We start from the raw sequence: 22,500 nt of genomic DNA on the forward strand, positions 1-22,500 counted from the left end.
AGACTTAAGAAGATAAGAAAATATTATTTATTATTTTTATGCTTGTATGTTTTGTTTGTTGATTGTGTAAGGTAGGTACTAGCTTATAAAATATATTTTGTAGATCTTAACTTGGGAAATGGGCAAGGAAGTTATTAAAGTTTCTTATCGATATCTTTTATCCTTTACCTGTTTCAAGGGTGGGGGGGAGGCACCACCCTGAAGAATTTTAGTCCAACAAATCCACCATGGAACTTATTTTTTTAAAGCCTGTTACCCACTCCATCTATCAGATTTTTTCAATCTCACTCACAGATATTTTAATTAATTTTTTTTTAACTAAACAGTTTGAAATTTTAGATACTGGTTGAATGTGTCACATAGAATACAGTTTACTCTTAATGTTTTTGACAAAATTTTGTATTTTAGAAGTTATTTCATGTTAAAGTAGTCGTATTAGGGTAATTTTAACCAATCAGTGATGTGTATTCAGCTGAAGAAAGTTACTGCTGTTTGCGAAAGTAATGGAAACATGGGCCATGACTGCTGAAGACATGCGTAGGCTCGAAAGAAATGAAGCTAGCATGATCCGCTGTCAGTGTGCACACACGACAGAGTGTAAGCGCCCTGAGAGAAATGGTAGACATAAGAAGCATCAGATGTGGAGTGCAAGAGAGACGTTTGCATTGGTATGGTCATGTACTGCGAATGGAAGAGGAGAGCTGTGTGAAGAAGTGCCACTCCGAAACAGTGGAAGGAATCTGGGGTAGAGGGAGACCCAGGAAGACATGGGATGAGGTGGTGAAGCATGACCTTCAAACGTTGAGCCTCACAGAGGCAATGACAAAAGACCGAGACCTCTGGAGATATGCTGTGACTGAGAAGACCCGGCAAATAAAGTGAGTACACATCTATAACCTACACCAGTGTCGCAAAACCAACCCACTCAAAAGTACCTGGGATCGTAGGGTGACATGCCGTGCTTGAGGAGACCTATTGAGTAAAGTACATCAACATCAGCAATATCAAAATCAAATCAAATAAAAATTGTAATTGTGAGCCCCGTGCCGGTAGCATGTAAAATGCACCATCCTAATGTGGCCGTTGCCGAGTCAAGTACATCAACATCAGTAATATCAAAATCAAATCAAATGGGAGTTGTAGTTATGAGCCCCGTGCCAGTAGCACGTAAAAAGCAACATCCAAATGTGGCCGATGCCAGTGCCACCTTGACTGGCTTACGTGCCAGCGGCCCGTAAAAAGCACCCACTACACTCTCGGAGCGGTTGGCATTAGGAAGGGCATCCAGCTGCAGAAACACTGCTAGATCAGATTGGAGCCTGGTGCAGCCTCCTGGCTTCCCAGACCCCAGTCGAACTGTCCAACCCATGCCAGCATGGAAAACAGATGTAAAACGATGATGATGATGATGATGATGATGATGATATATATATATATATATATATATATATATATATATATATATATATATATATTAATGGAGCATAAGCACAAAGCAGTGTTTAGGTATGAGCAGAATTGAGAATTTAGGTTAGTTGAAATATGTTTGTCTCATATTTCAACTGCTAAAGGCAGTTTTTTACCCTAATTTTAGGACAACTATTAATGTTGTCTGTTTTTTACTGTCTGCTGTGAATTAATTAAATCTGACCCTGAAGAGATACAATATTCCATATTTTATAATATGCATGAGTTAGTCTGGATATTGCATCGAAATGATCATAGGTCATAATAAAGTTTTTACAATGGATCGTCTTTTAGCTCTTATTTAAATTGATATACACACAAAATTGTACGATTAACAACCTTACATGTGAGAATTTTGCTATGTTGATAACAGATACAATATTTTTACCAAATTTTGGTATAGATCTATAAATACAAATATATATATAAATATATATGTAAATGCATATATGTGTGTATCTATCTTCAAATGATAAACAGTATCAATGCTCTCCCCCTCTCTTTCCCTCTTTTTTGGTTTCACTCTCTCACACCCTCTCTTTCCTCTCCTCCTTTGTAGACTTCTCCTCTCCACCATAACCATTTCTATAACCAAAAATAACACTTAAATATAATGCTAACCAAAAATAACACTTAAATATAATGCGTGCACACACACACACACACACACATATATTTGTGCAAGTACACAAGTACCAGGAGCAATTTGTTTAATTAAAATTCTTCAAGGCAGTGCCCCAGCATGGCCATTATCTATTGACTGAAATAAGTAAAAGATAAAAGTGTACATCCATGTGTAACTCTTATACATATAAACATATACCTGTGGGTGGGTGTGTGTGTGTGTGTGTGTGTGTATGGAAGGTACTTGCATATATATATCAACTTTGTTTTCAAGTGTCTTTATCTGTTGTTATCGATATTCCTGATCACCTCATAATGGTGCCAAGAAGACTGATGAACAAATTAATGGAGCCACAACATGGTTACTGAATCTGCTAGAAATAGCAACCAAAATCTTCCTCAAATCATACTCTTTTATGCCTTTCAAACAAGAAAAAGTACAAAAACTAAAACAAAGGCTACACTGGATACAATGTCTTTCAATATATAGGCACGGTGTCTGTATGATTAAGAAACTTATTTCTCAACCATGCCGTTTTGGGTTCAGTCCCACTGCATGCAACCTACTACTACCCTGGGCCAACCAAAGCCTTGTGAATGGATTTGGTAGACAGAAACTGAAAGAAATACATCATATATATATATATGCATATATCCATGAGTGTAAGACTTTAGATGCAATGGGTATATGCAGGATTGCACTTAAGGACTAATGCTTTGGTTTCTATAACTTCGAAAAGTTGAACTATGACCTTTTATGCTTCTTTTTTCTTCTCTCTTTCCTTCTCCTTATTCCTTTACTCCCTTCCTCTATGTTATCATCTTATTGATATACACCATTCTCATTTTCCATATTTTTCCCCAATTTGTCTCTGATGACAGAATATCCCATACTTGAGGATATCCCAGAAACAAAGACGGACAGACAGACAAACCAACGCCGATGAAAACATAACCTCCTTCCTTGGCGGAGGTAATAATCCTTCGCCATATCTTGGTTCACCTATCACGGTTTATTATTTAAGCTTATGTTGATTCTTCTGTGGTGTTGTTTTGCATTTATAACAAAATAAATATATACAAATTACAAAAATCAAAAAATATATATATACAATACAATACTGTTTCTACTTCACAGATTTTCACCTATCACAGGGGGTGGGGTTGGAACGCAATAGTCAAAGGATTATTGTATATATGTGTGTGTGTGTGTGTGTGTGTATTTATATATATATATATATATATATATATATAATCATAAATATATAGGGATTGACAGTAACCTGCTTCTCCAACATACTGAGAATTCAGAAATAGCAGTCAAAGAACTACTGATTCCAAAACTACAAATTATTACTCTAAATTGATAGCGATATTTTTGATACACACAGAACAAAAAACAGTAGAGAAGAGTAAAAAAACCACTTAGAGTAATAATTTGTAGTTTTGGAATCAGTAGTTCTTTGGCTGCTATTTCTGAATTCTCAGTATGTTGGAGAAGCAGGTTACTGTCAATCCCTATATATTTATGATTATAAATGATTTTACCGAAAAGGTTTTTTCATACTGAGCTACCCGGCAAAATTGTTAATTATTAATTTTATTACTAATTGACGATTCCCTGCCCTGCATATCTATATATATATATATATATAAATGGAGAGAGAGATAGAGAGAAAGATTACATACTACACTGCCCTTTCAGAGACAAACAGAGCAGGTTGACATGTGAGAGGGATGAAGGCATAAAGGCTACAGGTTTGATAACCTGTTTATCATGCAACAGGAATGGCATGAGCAAGGGTCAGGAGGGGTGTGAGGGGAAGAATTTTGCACCAATGCCACCACCATTCCCTCCTTCCTAAACCACCCCCTGAACATAATCCCAGTGGTGGTTGTGGTGTTGATGGTAGCAGCGTTGTTGTTGTTGTGGTTAATGGTGGAGGTGGGGGTGGTTGTGGAGGAGGTGTCACCATTACTGATAAGGCGTTCGGGGTCACCGCATGACAATAACAATAATAACAACATCAAGGTGGACTAACACTAGACAATGAGGATGACAACAACAATGATAAAGATATTGATGATGATGATGATGATGATGATGATGATGATGAAAAGAACCACATTATTGTTTATGTGTTACTCTGAGTTAAGGCTAACCTTTGGACCATCTTGATGGAACGTGTTATCAATGGAGACAGAAAACCTGCAGTGCTTGGGACTTGACCCAACTCATCGTGAGTGACAAGCAATCATTATCATCATCATCATCATCATCATCATCATCATCACCACCACCACCACCACCACCACCATCATTATCATCATCATCATCATCATCATCATCATCATCACCACCACCACCACCACCACCACCACCACCATCATTGTCATCATCATCATCATCATCATCATCATCATCACCACCACCACCACCACCACCACCACCACCACCACCACCATCATCATCATCATCATCATTGTTGTTGTTGTTGTTGTCACCATCGTCATCATCGGCAGCATTGTCGTTGTTGTTGTTGTTGTCATCATCCTCATGATCGTTGTTGTTGGCATTGTGATATTCATGATCAGCATCAGCATCAGGACCATTGTTACCGAAGTCATTCTCATCATCATCTTCACTAACCATCACCAACATCCTCATCATCGTCTTCATGATCGTCATTATCATCATCTTCATCGTTATTGTAATTGTGAGGATGGTCATGTTTATCACATCATCATTGGCATAAACAATGACATCATCATCCCTGCTACTAACACAACTACAACCATCACCCTTACCATCACTACCACCATCACTTATTTCTTTATTGCCCCCAGGGGGCTAAACATGGAGGGGACAAAGGGATTAAGTAGATTACATCGACCCCAGTGTGTAACTGGTACTTAATTTATCGACCCCCGAAAGGATGAAAGGCAAAGTCGACCTCGGCAGAATTTGAACTCAGAACGTAACAGCAGACAAAATACCGCTGAGCATTTCACCCGGCTGCTAATGTTTCTGCCAGCTCGCCACCTTTACCACTACCACCATCGCTACCAATTCCATCAACACCACCACCACCTATCATATCACCATATCACTTTACTCTGGTGTGCCAGAGTAAATGTAAGTGGTTGAGTATTCCGTTTGACTCAGGATTGGTCTGATTCGTTGTAGAGTTTATGTGGGTAGCAAGTTACTCCCCGAGGTAACCCCATGATTTCCATAAACCTTCAAGTTCTCAAAATCCTCCTGATTTTCTTTCCCACTCCGAAGATTCAAACTATGTACAAAAACTCCATTCCAATCACTTTTATCCATTTGTCTGTGTGGTTAGAGATGAGACGTGCTTTTGACAAGATTAACAAAAAAAAAAGTAGGATCTACAGATGTTGGGACTCACAGAGGGGATGACAAGGGACCAAGACTCCTGGTGGTTTGCCATGCTTGAAAAGACTTGCCAAGCTAAGTAATAGCATGGGTGACCATGCATACAGGCTCATCCTTTGCAACCTTCTCCAGATGAGCATCCCTTGCGGGCTCTAAGTACTGGTGCCATGTAAAAGGCACTCAGTGAACTCTGTAAAGTGGTTGGCGTTAGGAAGGGGCATCCAGTCATAGAAACCATGCCAAAACAGACAGGGAGCTTGATACAGCCCTTCAGCTGGTCAGCGCCTGTCAAACTTTGCCAACTGATGCCAGTATAGAAAATGGGTCTTAAATGGTGGTGGTGGTGGTGGTGGTGGTGATGATAGCGATGATGATGATGACGATGATGATGACGAGGATGAAGACGATGATGGTGATGATGGTGATGATGATGATGATGTGGTGGTGATGGTAGTGCTGGTGGCTTGGTGGTGGTGGTCGCTTGGTGGTGGTGGTAGTGATGATGATGGCAATGATGATGACGATGATGACAATGATGACAATGATGGTGATGATGATGATGATGATGATGATGATGATGATGATGATGTGGTGGTGGTGGTGGTGGTGGTGGTGGTGGTTTCCTCTTTATAGTAATAATAAATCTGTTTTGTGATTCATTTTTCAGGTTCCTCCTGGTGTCATAAACAATCCCAACATTTCCTATGTTGATGGAATTCTGAAATGTAAATTCAGTTCTCTGGTTAATTCTAAGACCGATGCATTACCTGCACTAGACCAAGCCTGGTATCTGGAGTATGCTGTGGGAAATGTAAAGGTCAATGGAAAAGGTGAGGTGAAGCATGAGTCTTGTATTTAATAACCTGCCTGGACACTGCTGCTGGTTCTTTGATACAAATTTCCTGTTTCAAAAATGAGCGAAATTAATTTATGTTAAAATGAGCGAAATTAATTTATGTTAAAATGAGCAAAATTAATTTATGCTAAAATGAGCGAAATTAATTTATGCTAAAATGAGCGAAATTAATTTATGTTAAAATGAGCGAAATTAATTTATGTTAAAATGAGCGAAATTAATTTATGTTAAAATGAGCGAAATTAATTTATGTTAATTTATGTTAATTTATGTTCCAAATGCCAGCTTAATTAGGACTAAGTCATTTTACTAAATTATTTTCGAAATTAATTGAAATGAAGGCAATGTATTTCAACATGAATATGGTAACAAAAGAGTTAAATATCAAGTATGCATGTATGTATGTAGATATATATTTGTATACACACGCACATACACACAGTCATGTTAAAAGCTCCCAGTACACTCCATGGAGTGGTCGGTGTTAGGAAGGGCATCCAGTTGTAGAAACCAAATCAAAACAGACACTAGAGCTTGATGCAGCCTCTGGCCTTAACAGCTCTGGTCAAACCATCCAACCCATGCCAGCATGGAAAACCCGACATTAAATGATGATGATGATGATGATGATGACACACACACACGTATATATATATATATATATATATATATAATTAGAATAAAAATAGAAAAGTGACAATTTCATATACATAGATCATACTTTATTGTGTTTCGTTAAGATAAGGATGAGACAATTTATAAATATAAATTATGTTTAATTTATTTAATATGCTGTGTTTACCTATAAATGTTGCTGGAACATATATATGTGTATATATATATATATATATATATATATATATATATATATATATATATATATATATAAAGCCACCGACCAGATTTGTGGGTGGTGTAAGGTCCCCTCCTGACCCAGAGTAACGTGGTGGTGGAACAAGGAGGTAGACAGGGCTATTAGACAAAAGAAACAGGCTTGGAAGGACTGGAAGAACGGTGGTAGCAGGGAATTGTACCAATGTGCCAGAAGGGAGGCTAGGCGACAGGTTTATTTAGCCAGAGGGGAAGCAGATAAGAAAAGATTTGCCAATGTTCTGCGCCGTGAGGACCAAAGACTCGAGGTATTTCGTGTTGCAAGACAGTGTAGGAGAGAGAATAGTGATGTTGTAGGAGAGAAATGTGTTCGCATGGATGATGGTACGCTTGCACTAAATGAGGATGCAAAGAAAGAGGTCTGGAGATGCCACTATGATAGATTGCTTAATAAAGAGAATGAATGGGAGGAAGAGAGCCTGCCGTATGTCGACCCAATAGAGGGACCAGTTATCCGAGTTGATAGTACCAGGGTAGATAAAGCAATTAAGAGTATGAAGACCGGGAAAGCCCCCGGCCCATCAGGAATCACTGCAGAGATGCTCAAAATATCTGGCAGTGTTGGCTATAGCCTAGTCACCCGTATTACGAACCAGGTGATACACGAAGGAGTCATACCCAATGACTGGTGTAGCAGCATCATAGTCAACTGCTACAAAGGTAAAGGTGACGCTTTAGATACAAATAATTACAGAGGCATCAAGCTGTTAGATCAGGTTATGAAAGTTACAGAGAGGGTCATAGCCCAACTAATTAGGGAGCGAATCAATTTAGATAAGATGCAGTTTGGGTTCATGCCAGGTAAAAGCACTACTGATGCCTTATTTCTAGTGAGACAGCTGCAGGAGAAATACCTAGCTAAGGATAAACCTCTGTACCTGGCTTTCGTTGACATGGAGAAAGCCTTTGACAGGGTCCCCCAATCCCTTATCTGGTGGTCAATGAGGAAACTTGGGATAGAAGAATGGTTAGTGAGAGCTGTGCGAGCCATGTACAGAGATGCTGCCAGTAAGGTGAGGGTTGGAAATGAGTACAGCAATGAATTCCGGATAGAGGTAGGGATCCACCAAGGTTCCGTCCTCAGTCCCTCTTATTTATCATAGTCCTCCAGGCAATCACAGAGGAGTTCAAGACAGGTTGCCCCTGGGAGCTCCTCTATGCTGATGACCTTGCCCTAATTGCGGAGTCACTATCAGAACTAGAGGAGAAGTTTCAGGTGTGGAAGCAAGGTCTAGAATTGAAGGGCCTTAGAGTCAACCTAGCTAAAACCAAAATCCTAATAAGTAGGAAGGTAGATAAAACACAAACCCCTTCAGGTAGATGGCCCTGCTCAGTATGTAGAAAAGGAGTAGGTAGTAACTCTATAAGATGTACCCGGTGCAAGCTATGGACACATAAGAGGTGCAGCAACATCAAAGGCAGGTTAACTAGCAAGTTAGTTTTTGTTTGTGGCAGATGTTCAGGTGCAATAAAGACTGTAAACAAACAGGAAACAACTTCTATCTCATTCCAGGGTGAAAAACTAGAGGTTGTCGATAGCTTCTGCTATCTGGGCGACCAAGTTAGTAGTGGGGGTGGGTGCGCTGAAAGTGTAGCTGCTAGAATAAGAATAACCTGGGCAAAGTTTAGAGAGCTCTTACCCCTGCTGGCGACAAAGGGACTCTCACTCAGAGTAAAAGGCAGACTGTATGACGCATGCGTACGAACAGCCATGCTACATGGCAGTGAAACATGGGCTGTAACTGCTGAGGACATACATAAGCTCGCAAGGAATGAAGCCAGTATGCTCCGTTGGATGTGTAATGTCAATGTGAATACCCGTCAGAGTGTAAGTATCTTGAGAGAAAAGCTGAACATTAGAAGCATCAGTTGTGGTGTGCAAGAGAGACGATTGCGCTGGTATGGACATGTGGTGAGAATGGATGAGGATAGCTGCGTGAAAAAGTGCCACACCCTAACAGTTGAGGGAACCCGTGGAAGAGGTAGGCCCAGGAAGACCTGGGCTGAGGTGGTGAGGCAAGACCTTCATACATTGGGCCTCACCGAGGCGATGACTACTGACCGAGACCTTTGGAAATGTTCTGTGCGTGAGAAGACCCGGCAAGCCAAGTAAGATCGTTGCCAGTGCCCCTGGACTGGCTCTTGTGCGGGTGGCACATGAGATGCACCATTTTGAGCGTGGCCGTTGCCAGTACCGCCTGACTGGCTCCTGTAGGATTTTCGAGTGAGATCGTTGCCAGTGCCCTTGGACTGGCTTGTGCGGGTGGCACATAAAAGACACCATTTCGAGCGTGGCCGTTTTCGTGCGGGTGACACGTAAAAGCACCCACTACACTCTCTGAGTGGTTGGCGTTAGGAAGGGCATCCAGCTGTAGAAACTCTGCCAAATTAGATTGGAGCCTGGTGTTGCCATCCGGTTTCACCAGTCCTCAGTCAAATCGTCCAACCCATGCTAGCATGGAAAGCGGACGTTAAACGATGATGATGATGATGATGATGATATGTGTGTGTGTGTGTGTAGATAAATAGATAGATAGATAGATAGATGCACACACACAAATATATATATAGATATATTTATATATATATAAATATATATATTAATCTATCTACTTACCTACCTACCTACCTACATACATACATACATACATACATGCATACATATGTACGTACATACACACTCATGTGCACGCACACACACACACACACACACACACACACACACACAAATAGACAAAAGAATCAAAAGAATGTGAAGGAGTGGTTGTGTACTAAGTAGCTTGCTTACCACCCACATGGTTCCGGGTTCAGTCCCACTGCGTGACACCTTGGGCAAGTGTCTTCTACTATAGCCTTGGGCCGACCAAAACCTTGTGAGTGGATTTGACAGACGGAAACTGAAAGAAGCCCGTCGTATATGTATATATATATATGTATGTGTGTGTGTGTGTGTCTGTGTTTGTCCCCCAGCATCGCTTGACAACCGATGCTGGTGGTTTTATGTCCCCGTAACTTAGTGGTTCGGCAAAAAGAGATCGATAGAATAAGTACTAGGCTTACAAAGAATAAGTCCTGGGGTTGATTTTTTTCGACTAAAGGCGGTGCTCCAGCATGGCCACAGTCAAATGACTGAAACAAGTAAAAGAGTAAAAGAGTATATTCCTTTTTTTTTTTCCTCAGAATTGGTAAAACAATTTCATTCACGAAAGGCAGCCAGCAACTCTAGAATAAAACTAACAGAAGTCGAAGTCATTGAAAACTCAATTCCAGCTTTAGTTAAACTTCATGGTGAGTTTGTCTTCACTGTTTACATTGTCTTGTTTTCTGATATAGTTTGAAGTGAAGGCAGTGGAGCTGTCATAGCTGAATTGTCAGCTCACTGGACAGAATGTTTAGCAGTGTGAGGGGGTGCTGAAAAGTTCCTAGCTTTGGGTAAAAGAAAATACAGGAGGATCAGTTAATTATGGTTTTATTCAACGTGTTCCCCTCTCAGATTCACACACTTATTGCAGCAGTCTTTCAATTTTTCTAAGCCCTGTAAAAGAACTCAGGTTGGGCCTCCAACCAGGACTTTAGTGATACCTTTAAAACCAGGAACTTTACAACCCCTACCCCTCATACATAGATTAAAATTGGGCTTCTAGACCCATAGCATCCCTGGGCAACTGGCCAGCATGCTCGTGCCCTAAGATAGTGCTGTGTATATACATTTGTAACCTGTTCTGATGGATCCTAACATTTACATGGTGAGAATGGATACAAACAGCATTGTTACCTTAAACATTTATTTAAAAAACATGAAAATCAATAAACTTTAAGATATTAGTTCAGCAATTTATAACAAAATTGATATTGTTTTATAACATCTTTCTTTTCTTTTCATCTTTTTTCATCTCTTTCACTTTTCTCACAAAGTCTTCATGATGGTCCTGGCTTGGTTGCTATTCAACAATTTGGCGATAAATATTGCTCGCAACTATAAAGACCTTAAACCAGATTGTACTCTCTGTGGGTCTAAGATTTGGTTCCAGGTAAGATTTCTAGAATATGTTTTTTTAAATAATTTTTTTTTATTTGTTTTATATCAATATTTGAGAATGTTTTAGACTGGGCCTATGTGACGAAGTTTCAGCCAGTATTTCAGTCTGGGGTTCAAAAAGCCATAAGGGGGCCTGTAATTATCTGTTGGATTCCACCCTTAAAAAAAAATGCTCAGTACCCTAGGATCATAAGAAAACTCCTCCACCTCACTATTCTGAGGCCTGAAAGTAGTTTTGTTCCTTCTTGCCAAATTTTCGTGAGAGGCTTCATTCAAGATATATATATATATATAATAATAATAATAATAAATGCCAAAACAAATTTCTGTGTGTCAGTGTAGTGGAAGGGAAGGTGGTGAAGTCAAAGGTATTGATGGTGGTGGCATCAGTCTGAATGGTGTGTGTATGGCAGTTGTGGTGGCAATGGTGATGATTGAAAACAATTAACAGAGAGAGAGAGAGAGAGAGAGAGAGAAAGGAAGAGGTTAGACAGGAAAATAAATTGTACTGACCCCTGAATGGAAAGACAAAAATGTTGTTTATCATGCAGCTTTGCAATAAGTTCCAAGTCGACAAATTATATCACTGTTTTGATGAAAATTGTTCATTGCTTGAAAGATATTGTTCAAGTTTAATAAAATTTAATATGTACTCAATGCATGAAATGTCATTGTTGGGCCCAAGGCCCAATGGAAAGCCCTTTGCAGGGGCTAGCTTAAAAGCCACACGATAGGGTGGCTTTTAAGCTAATATATGAGGGACTTCTTTCAGTTTCCCTCTAACCAAATCCGCTCACAAGACTCTGAGTAGATTCAGCCTGAAGCTGTAGTAGAAGACACTTGCCCAAGGTGTCATGCAGTGGGACTGAACCTGGAACCATGTGGTTGGGAAGTAAGCTTCTGACCACACAGCCATGCCTGTGTCTGCGTTTACACTTCTATGCTTGCATAGGTTGAAGGAAATTTGTTGAGGTAAGTTTCCTCTAGCTGGATGCTCTTCCTGTCACCAACCATCACCTGTTCTCAAGCTAAATAATATTTTCCTACGACCAGAGGATTGGAAACAAAGGACACTACCTGCATGGTGCTGACCCTTTTTTATATCATTGATGTTGAGACAAACATACACATGCACACACATATGCATAATGTCGTGGCTATGCGGTAAAAAGCTTGCTTACTAACCACATGGTTCCAGGTTCAGTCCCACTGTGTGGCACCTTGGGCAAGCATCTTCTATTATAGTTTTGGGCTGATCAAAGCCTTGTGAGTGAATTTGGTAGATAGAAACTGAAAGAAGTCCATCGTATATGTGTGTGTGTGTGTGTGTGTGTTCCCCCCCACCACCACCATCGCTTGACAACTGATACTGGTGTGTTTATGTCCCCATAACTTAGCGGTTTGGCAAAAGAGATCAATAGAATAAGTACTAGGTTTACAAAGAATAAGTCCTGGGGTTGATTTCTTCAATTAAAACCCTTTTAAGGCGGTGTTCCAGCATGGCCACAGTCAAATGAGTGAAACAAGTAAAGAAAGAATAAAAGCATATATACATCAGTCATCATCCTCACCATTTGACATCCATTTTCCATCAGTCAGGTGGTTTAACATAGAGCTCACCAGCCAGAGAGCTGTCCTGACTGCAGTTGTCTGTTGTGGCATAGTTTCTATGACTGGATGCCCTTCCAAATACCAACCACTTTACAGAGTGTGTTGGGTACATTTTATATGCCACTGGCACAAGTGTATTTTATGTGGCACCAGCACCTATAAAGGACATGTATATCATCCTCATCATCATCATCATTTAGCATCCGTTTTCCATGAGCATGGGTTAGATGGTTTGACTGGAACTGGTAAGCCAGGGAGTTGCACCAGGCTCCAGTCTAATTTGGTATAGTTTCTATGGCTGGATGCCCTTCCTATTGCCAACCACTCCAAGAGTGTAGCAGTTGCTTTTTATATGTCACTGGCACAGGCCACAACTACGATTTCACTTGGCTTGATGTGTCTTCTGAAGCACAGCAAATTTCCAAAAGTCTTGATCACTTGTCGGTGTCTCCACAAGACTCAACATCTCAAGATCATAAGGCAGGCTTCTTTCAGTTACCATCAACCAAATCAACTCACAAGACTTTTAGCAACCTGGAGCTATGATAGAAGACTCTCTCTCTCTCTCTCTCTCTCTCTGTGCAGATATATATATATATATATATATATATGTGTGTGTGTGTATATATATATATATAAATATGTTTATAAAAGTGTTTATTTTCTGTTTTCAATTACTAAAGCTCCATCGGTTGCTGATTGCACTTACTGCTCTTTTCACCCTGATTGGAATCATCGCAATATTCGTCCATGTCAATGGTTTCAGCACAGTAAGTAAACCTCTACACAATAACTCTACTATGAAGTTAGTAAGGCGTGAAGCTGTTACTATAGATACAGTATACTATGGCTACTGTTTGTTTAATGTTTGTTTTTCAAATATGTTTGTGAGTTATTTGACCTGTAAAAAGGCCATCTTTACTGAGGTTTGCCATGGAGAAAATTCTCACTTCAGGCGATAAGTGTCAAAATACCAACTCTCCGGTAGACCAATAAATACATTTCTAGAGATTTGGCTATCATCAGTACCAAGTGCTACCAAGAGAGACACCTCCGAGATGACTTTGGAAGCTATAAGGGGAGGTGCTACAAAGTTCCTGGCTTTAGGTAACAGAAAATACAGGAGGATCAGTTAGTTATGATTTCATTTACCATATTCCCCTCTCAGATTCACACACTTATTGTAGTGGTCCTTCAGTTTTTCTAAGCCCTGTAAAATGACTCATAATATTCTTAAAGCCAGGAACTTTTCATCACCCCCTCATATAATTTACATTGGATCAGAAACCTATCTTCCTATCGCCAATCCTTGACTGTTTTTTCAGACAAGGGATGGTATGTTCCAGAGGTTTTTGGAAGTACAGACAACTGGTCGTAATATCTACAAGGAACATGTACATATACACACAGACAGAGACCCACACATACATACAAGACACATGAATTTATACACACACGCACGCACACTTACATACACACACGCACACTTACATACACACACGCACACACACACACACACACACACACACACACACACACACATATATGACAGGCTGCCACAGTTTTCACTTACCAAATTAACTCAAAAGGCATTGGTCAGCCCTAGGGTTATAGAAGAAGACACTTGCCCAAGGTGCCACACTGTAGTACTGAACCCCAAACCACATTGTTGTAAAACAAGCTTCTTAACCATACAGCCAAGCCTGTACTCATTAATATTCAGTTTTAAATGTTAATTATCATTTGTAATTAGTAATGTCACAATGGCAGTATGTTGGCAGAATCAGTTAAGCATTGTGGTGGCTGTTCTACAGATTTACTTTCTGGAGTTCAAATCCTGCCAAGACGAACTACTACTACTACTTCCTATCTCTCTATTACAGTTTGACAGCAGTGCCCCAGGACCTTACACAGCCCATCCACTCATTGGCTTACTCATTGTGTTTCTTGTTTTAGTAAATGTGAGTATAACATTTTTCACCATTCTTGTGACAATATAACTAAAGCAATTAACCTCAAAGATTTGCTAAATTCTTTGCCTAAATTTGTTTTTTCTGTCGTTATGAATTCCTTATGATTATGTTATGCTTTTGTTACGATCTCCTTATGATTTTGACATGATTTTGTTATGAATTTTTATGATTTCATTAGTAAGAATTTCGTCTCATGTGAATTATATCACATAAGTATTCTTTCAATTTCTACAATAAACCTAAGTCCTGATATTTTGAGGAAAAGGGCCGGCCAATTACATTGCACCCAGAGCACAACTGATGCTTATTTTAAAGAATAAAAGGGAAAGTTGGCTTCAGCAGAATTTTGTCTCAGAACATAAAGGGTCACTTTGTTTGACAGTTGGAGTTGGTGTGTGTGTGTGTGTGTAGAAGAGGATCAGGTGCAGGCGTGGCTGTGTGGTAAGAAGCTTGCTTCTCAACCACATAGTTCTGGGTTCAGTCCCACTGAGTGGCACCTGCTACTATAGCCCTGGGCCAACCAAAGACTTGTGAGTGGATATGGTAGACAGAAACTGAAAGAAGCTTATCGTGTGTGTGACCACAACTTGACAACCAGTGTTGGTGTGTTTACGTCCTCATAACTTAGCAGTTCAGAAAAAGAGACTGATAGAATAAGTACCAGGCTTAAAACAATAAAAAAAAGTACTGGTGTCAATTCATTCAACTAAAATTGTTTGAAGCAGTGCCCCAGCTTGGCCACAGTCTAATGACGGAAACAAGTAAAACAATAAATATATAAATACACACACACACACACACACACACACATATCTTGTTGACATCAGCCTTTGACTTTTTCTATCCAAAGGATATTTACACACTATTATTTATAGTTTCATCTGCTTTGAGTGTCAGCATCCCCAAAAAACGAAAATGAATTGTATGACCCAGTACTATAGAAGAAGACACTAACCCAATGCCTTCCACTATATGGTCTTTTAGTTATGACCTTTGCTTGTGGTCTTTTGATTATGACATCCTACATACGATCCCTTGTTGTGACAATATCAACAAAGCATGATATGTAAGACTTTCGCTAAGAGCACCGTCCAAGCGTGATCGTTGGCAGAGCAGCTGTCTGGCTTCCATGCCAGTGGCACGTAAATAGCACCATTTGAGCGTGATCATTACCCGCCTCGCCTTACTGGCACTTGTGCCAGTGGCACGTGAAAAGACATTCAAGCGAGGTCATTGCCAGTGCCGCTGGACTGGCTCCTGTGCAGGTGGCACATAAAATACACCATTTTGAGCGTGGCCATTGCCAGTACTGCCAGACTGGCCTCCATGCCGGTGGCACATAAAAGCACCCACTACACTCTCGGAGTGGTTGGCGTTAGGAAGGGCATCCAGCTGTAGAAACTCTGCCAAATCAGATTGGAGCCTGGTGTAGTCACCTAGTCCACCAGTCCTCAGTCAAATCGTTCAACCCATGCTAGCATGGAAGGCGGACATTAAATGATGATGATGATTCCATAATCAATATTTTTTTTTTTGTATTATTGTGATTTTACTATGATTTCTGTCTTTTTATAATCTCTTGCTTATGTTCTCCCTGTTATATTCTTCTGGTTATTACATTTTGGGTATCACTTCAAAGTAATGACCTTTCGTTTACAATAACTCTGATTTTTGGTTTTAAATAAAATGAAATAAAGTAGTATGTAAATGTATATATATAATCTTTATCATTACAGATTTTCTTGGGTCTACTTCGACCTGATCTTAAAAGTAGCGATCGACCATTCTTCAATATAGTTCATCGGAGTGTTGGAATGACATGTCAAATATTGTCAAGTGAGTTTCTTTTAATTGATGGTGCTGGACAACTGATTTGCATTGCTACACATGTATGTTATGTCTTTACATACATATATGCATGCATACATTAAAAATTCATACATAAATACAGACATATAGATGGGAGTGCTGAAAAGTTCCCGGCTTTGGGTATAAGAATATACAGGAGGATCAGTTAATTATGATTTCATTCAACATATTCCCCTCTCAGATTCACACACTTATAGCAGTGGTCCTTCAGTTTTTATGCCTTGTAAAGGAACTTGAAAGGTTGGGCCTCCAACCAGACCTTTCATGGTACCCTTAAAGCCTGGAACTTTACAGCACCCGCTCATATATACATGAACATAAGGTGTTACTATCCAAGCTGTGTCCACATAAAGCACATCTGCATGTTCACATTAATCTAATGTATGTATACACAGAGTGTCCCAAAAGTTACTGATGGGTTTCAATTGTTAATAACTTCCTTAATTTTACAAATAAATGCATGACATTTTGAAACAATATAAAGGACATAATAAAAATTAATATGCACAAGTCAAATTTTGCAACACCACTACATCACATATGAAAAATGACATCCCTTAAATGAAGGCTACTTGATATTGCCGTAGCTGGAGATTATTCTCTCCAAAGCACTGTTGTAGTAAATGTATTGTTTCTCTTGCAGTATGAGCCATTGCCCCATCTTGCTGGAACCATATGTGAGGTCTATTTTGAATAGCGTTCACGTTCCCCAGACTTGACTAGCCCAGATCTTTTCTTGTGGGGATACCTGAAAGAGAGGGTTTACGTCAACAAACCAGAAATCTTGGTGCAACTGAAGGAGAACATCGATAAAGAAATGAGAGAAGTGGGATCTGAAACTCTTGAGAATATTATGGTACAAGTTTTGGAAAGAGCACGAGTGTGTGAAGCTGAAAATGGCTGCCATTTAAGCAATGTTGTTTTTCATATGTGATGTAGTGGTGTTGCAAAATTTGACTTGTGCATATTAATTTCCATTATGTCCTTCATATTGTATCAAAATTTCATGCATCTATCTGTAAAGTTAAGGAAGTTATCAAAAATTGAAACCCATCAGTGACTTTTGGGACACCCTGTAAATGCTTTATTTTAAATGTGATATAAATAGCCATTGAAATTTTTGGTGAATTCTATTTGCAGAGTAATTTCATATCAAAACAGAAAATTGGCAAAATTTGGTATATTTTTAATTCCATCTTACACATGTTACATTACAAGATAAGAGTTACATGGATATACATATAGCAAAGAAAACTGTATTGAATCTCATATCCAAAGATTCATAAATAACATAAATTTATGCTTGGATGACATGTACCATCTTTTTCCCAGTCTTCTGTTTTGATACATACATATCTCTCTCTCTCTCTCTCTCACACACACACACTGACATACTGACACACTGACACATACACACACATAGAGAATATATATAAGATATTGTAAAATATCAAATATTATTATCGAGTTAGAAAACAGAGAGACCTAATGGATACAAATTAATTTATTAATTAATTAACATATTCACCAACAATTGTTTCATTTCACAAACAAAATTAAAATTACAAAACATATATAAATAAATAATTTCGCATTGTAAATACCTAGCATGGAATATCATTAGGCTGTACAAAGGCCAATACAAGGATTACATTAGGATCCATTTGGAATACTCAGAATATATATATATATATATATAACGTGAGAGAGTTAGGGGTTGGGGGTTCAACCCACTAAGGGATAGTATCTATCCAGTATACTGCTGGGAGGGTACCCAATTATTGCTACACTAGTGCTATACTAGGTGCAATCAATGGGAGCGGGTAAAAGTGGAGGTTTTACCCAAAATTTGTGTAACAATTAGAAAATGGAGGATAATATGCTGAACCCAACTACTTGCAGACGGTGTATCCCATTGAATTCATTAATTTAATTCATAGCAAAAGTGACAAAAAAAGGAAGAAAAGAAAAAGAAAGAAAGAACCAAAGCACAGGTGTCTATGGCAGACTATGTTATGTATGTATGTATATACACACACACACATACAATATCGAACACACATACACAAGGTATGTGTTTTTTCAAGTTCGTGGGTAGGCTGTGCAGGTGTTCTAACACCAGATGCATGAAGAGAATATATTCTCTTATGCTTATAAGTGTAGCCCACCCACAGACTAGCAAAGCACATACCATCTGTGTGTTCAATATTGTTTACATCCATTGAACTGATTTCAACTGATTTCAACTCATATTTGTTGTTGTTGTTTGTAAATAGTCATTGAAAACTTAGTGAAAACAATAGTGTCTGAAAAATGAAAGTGAAAACAATAGAGAGTGAGTGAGAAATAGAGAGAGGGGGAGAGAGAGAGCTAGCTTGTTAGACAAATAAGATAGATATAGATACATAGATAAAATATAGACAGATAGATACAGAGAGATAGATAGATATAGAGATAGAGATGGATAGAGAGATATAGACATCACTGAGGCTAGAAAACCGGAAGTGAATATATTAAAAATCTTTCAAAGACGTGAATCTAATATAGAAAGCAATATTTACTACTTTTTTATGACCAATGGATGTAAGGGAGACAATCAATTTCTGAAAGTTACCTCCCATCTCCAGGTAACCCAGGAACAGTTGTTTTCTGCCCCAGGAGGCCTTTTACTCATTATGTGAAAAATTTTAAGAATCTAAAAGCATCCCTGGAGCATAAGTAATGTATGCTCCCAGTTTGGAGAAAATCAGTTGAAAAATATGGCCGTTATAATCTTTTACACACACAGACAGAACGGGATTTATATGTGCTATTAGTTTCATGTGCTGAGAACATGCCAAACAATGTTTTATAATATATCTGATATCTCAGTACAATCATCAGGCACAGCCCACATGGCATAACCATATATATATATATATATATATATATATATATATATAAAATAACAAACCAAGGAATGGAATTCCTTCAAAGGGGTGTATGTAAAACATCCAATTCACTGGTACATCAGTTGAATACTGCATAAATATGGATATAATACAAATTACAATCCAGCCATCGTTTCACACGGAATTTAAACCAAAGCTCTGATGAGACTTATATAAATGGATTGAATTGTTCATAAATCAAATAATGTATATAAGTCAAAACAAATTTTTGGCTTTTTTGGTTTTTTAATGATTTTTTTAATGTTACCTTATATTATATTATATTCATAGTATATTATGTTATATTATAATATAAATACATTATTGGATTGTCAGTTGAATCTCTCTATTTAATTTATTGTTTATATATATGTATATATATATATATATATATAGGGATTAGCATTGAGTTGCTTCTCCAACATACTGAAAATTTAGAAATAGCAGTCAAAGAACTACTGATTCTAAACTACAAATTTTTCTCTATGATGATAAATGGTTTTACCGATAAAGGTTTTTTCATACTGAACTACTTGGCAAAATTGTTAATTATTAATTCTATTATTAATTGACGATTCCCTGCCCTTATTCTTGTATATTATATATATATATATATATATATATATATATATATATATAAACACACACACTCGTACACACACACGCATACACATTAGGCATCTTCCAGTCTTTCAGTTTCTATCTACCAAATCCATGCTCAAGACTTTGGTTAGCCCTGGGCTAGTAGAAGACTTTTTCCCAAGGTGGTACACACTGGGGAATTGAACCTGGGACCATGTAGTTGGGAAGCAAACTTTTCACCACACAACCATCCCTGCACCTTAATTACTTATTTATTCATTTATTTATTTATTTATTTCAGTTGCCTCCATTTGCACTGGTGCCTACATACTGAATAGTTATACAGACTTGATCTACGGGCTTATGATCTTTTATGTGGTATACATGGTTTTATTAAACATAATGCTATTCATCATTGACAATTGTAAGTAATTCACATGTTGTTGTTGTTGTTGTTGTTTAATTCCAAGCTAGATCCACTGAAGCAGGCTTATGAACGAAAGGTTATCTTTTGTGTCTGATGCACAGAACTTGGTCATAGTGAGAATTTCTACACAGATGAAGTTTTTTGTCTGCCACTTATGAAAATTGAAGTTTTTGAAGAAAATAATATAATGGAAAATTATTAACTTTTAAAGATTTGGCAGTTTTAACAATTTTCTTGTTCTGTAGCAGTGGACTCTTCCTCTGAGATGGCACATGCTGTGACACCTTCTCCAGTGGCAACTTGGTGTGTTCAGCTACCAACCCAAGTGCCACTGCTCATCAGAGCAGGAGATAGAGGAGGAAGAATAGGAAGGGAAAAGAGGGGAACAGAGGGGTGAAAGGAGTGGAGGAGAGGAGAGAAGAGAAGAGGGAGAAGGGAAAGGAAGAAGACATAGGGGAGGAAAGGAGGAAAGGAGGAAGAAAAAGGAGGAGGAGGTAGTGAAAGAAAGGAGAAAGAGGAACAGAAACAGGAAAGGAGGAGGTAGTGGAGGAGGAAGAGGATCAGCAGTAATGGTAATAGTTGTTGTTGTAGCAGTAGAAATAACAGTAGTGTTGGTAATAGTAGAGGGGGTAGTAGTGTGGTCATAGGAGTGGTTGTAGTGGTGATGCTGTGGTAGTTATCTCAACTCAAACAATAAAGTTTTTTTCCTTTTGTTTATAAGTTTTCTTGCTCCATTTTCAATTCTTTTTTTTACTTTTTCTCTTTTAAATTCTCCTCACAGGTTATTTAAACAATAATCACAAATGCAGAGATGACAGCATCAACAAGGTCAGTTACATTAATGAGCCAAATATTTTTCATCACCTGTTCCATAATTTAATTGTTGATTTTATTGTTGTTTTTCTTGTGTGTTGTATAAGTTCAAGTCAGCTCTCATCCAGCTGACTTATGGCATGTGCACTGTCAGTCTAAAAAATAGGTATTACCTACATACTTATTCTTCTCTCCATTCTTTTTTACCCAGTAGGAATTATCATGAAAGTGTAAGGACTTCCTTGCATTCATAATTATATCTATATTAGTATTTATTATAGTGAAATAAGTTTTACTAAATTCAAGCGCCTTCTGAAGCAAGCTTATGGAGACCGAAGGGTAGAACTCTATGATTTCGAATAAATTTGCATTTGGGTTTATCTATTTTCTTAAACTATTCAATAGTTACACTACTGCATATCCATTGAGTAAGAAATCTGTGCTCTGATGTGTCTAATATGGATTTACTAATAATTCCTATTTTGCTTTTTGTGGGATTTAATTTATTTATGGTTTTTCAGAGTTATAAAAGGATTTCATGGAATAAGCTTTGTCTTCTATTTTAAACTTTGTGGCTAGATTTTTTGCTTCTATATTTACTAAATTATTAATGGTGGGGTTTGTTTTCTTGTATGTTTTAGTTACATTGTCGGTTAGTAATTTGTTGTGTGTTTGGTTTACTTCAAAAATACTTTTATTTTATCTGCTTTAAACATGCATACACATACGCACACATACACACACCCTCATACATAGACATGTTGATTATGTCACACATGCATATGTTAATTATGTCACACATTTTGTGTATGTGTGTTTGTGAAGGGAGTATTAATGTTTGATCTATCTCAAGTCATTAAAACAATATAATCAAAAACAAACGGAAGCATCACTCATTACTTTTTTGAAGAATACATACTAATTAAGTGACTTCAAAATTTCAGCTTGCTCACCTTCATCTCTCACTCTGTGTGTGTGTGTGTGTGTGTGTGTGTGTGTGTGTGTGTGTGTGGTGTGT

General features: G+C 38.2%; 1 protein-coding gene across 4 annotated transcripts in view; it reads left to right on the forward strand.

Annotated features, from left to right (window-relative positions):
• LOC106880355 (ferric reductase 1) overlaps positions 1-22,500 on the forward strand; it is a 54,109-nt gene that overhangs the window by 30,236 nt on the left and 1,373 nt on the right. For all 4 annotated transcript variants that reach the window (XM_089340007.1, XM_089340008.1, XM_052976021.2 and 1 more), the window contains 8 exons: positions 6,159-6,321; positions 10,419-10,526; positions 11,154-11,269; positions 13,572-13,658; positions 14,772-14,849; positions 16,598-16,697; positions 20,544-20,666; positions 21,451-21,497. In XM_089340007.1, coding sequence (XP_089196133.1) covers positions 6,159-6,321; positions 10,419-10,526; positions 11,154-11,269; positions 13,572-13,658; positions 14,772-14,849; positions 16,598-16,697; positions 20,544-20,666; positions 21,451-21,497 — 822 coding nt within the window. The remainder of the gene's footprint in view (positions 1-6,158; positions 6,322-10,418; positions 10,527-11,153; positions 11,270-13,571; positions 13,659-14,771; positions 14,850-16,597; positions 16,698-20,543; positions 20,667-21,450; positions 21,498-22,500) is intronic.

This window comes from Octopus bimaculoides, chromosome 23 (genome assembly GCF_046866305.1).
Source record: "Octopus bimaculoides isolate indiv1 chromosome 23, ASM4686630v1, whole genome shotgun sequence".
NCBI classification, from domain to species: domain Eukaryota; kingdom Metazoa; phylum Mollusca; class Cephalopoda; order Octopoda; family Octopodidae; genus Octopus; species Octopus bimaculoides.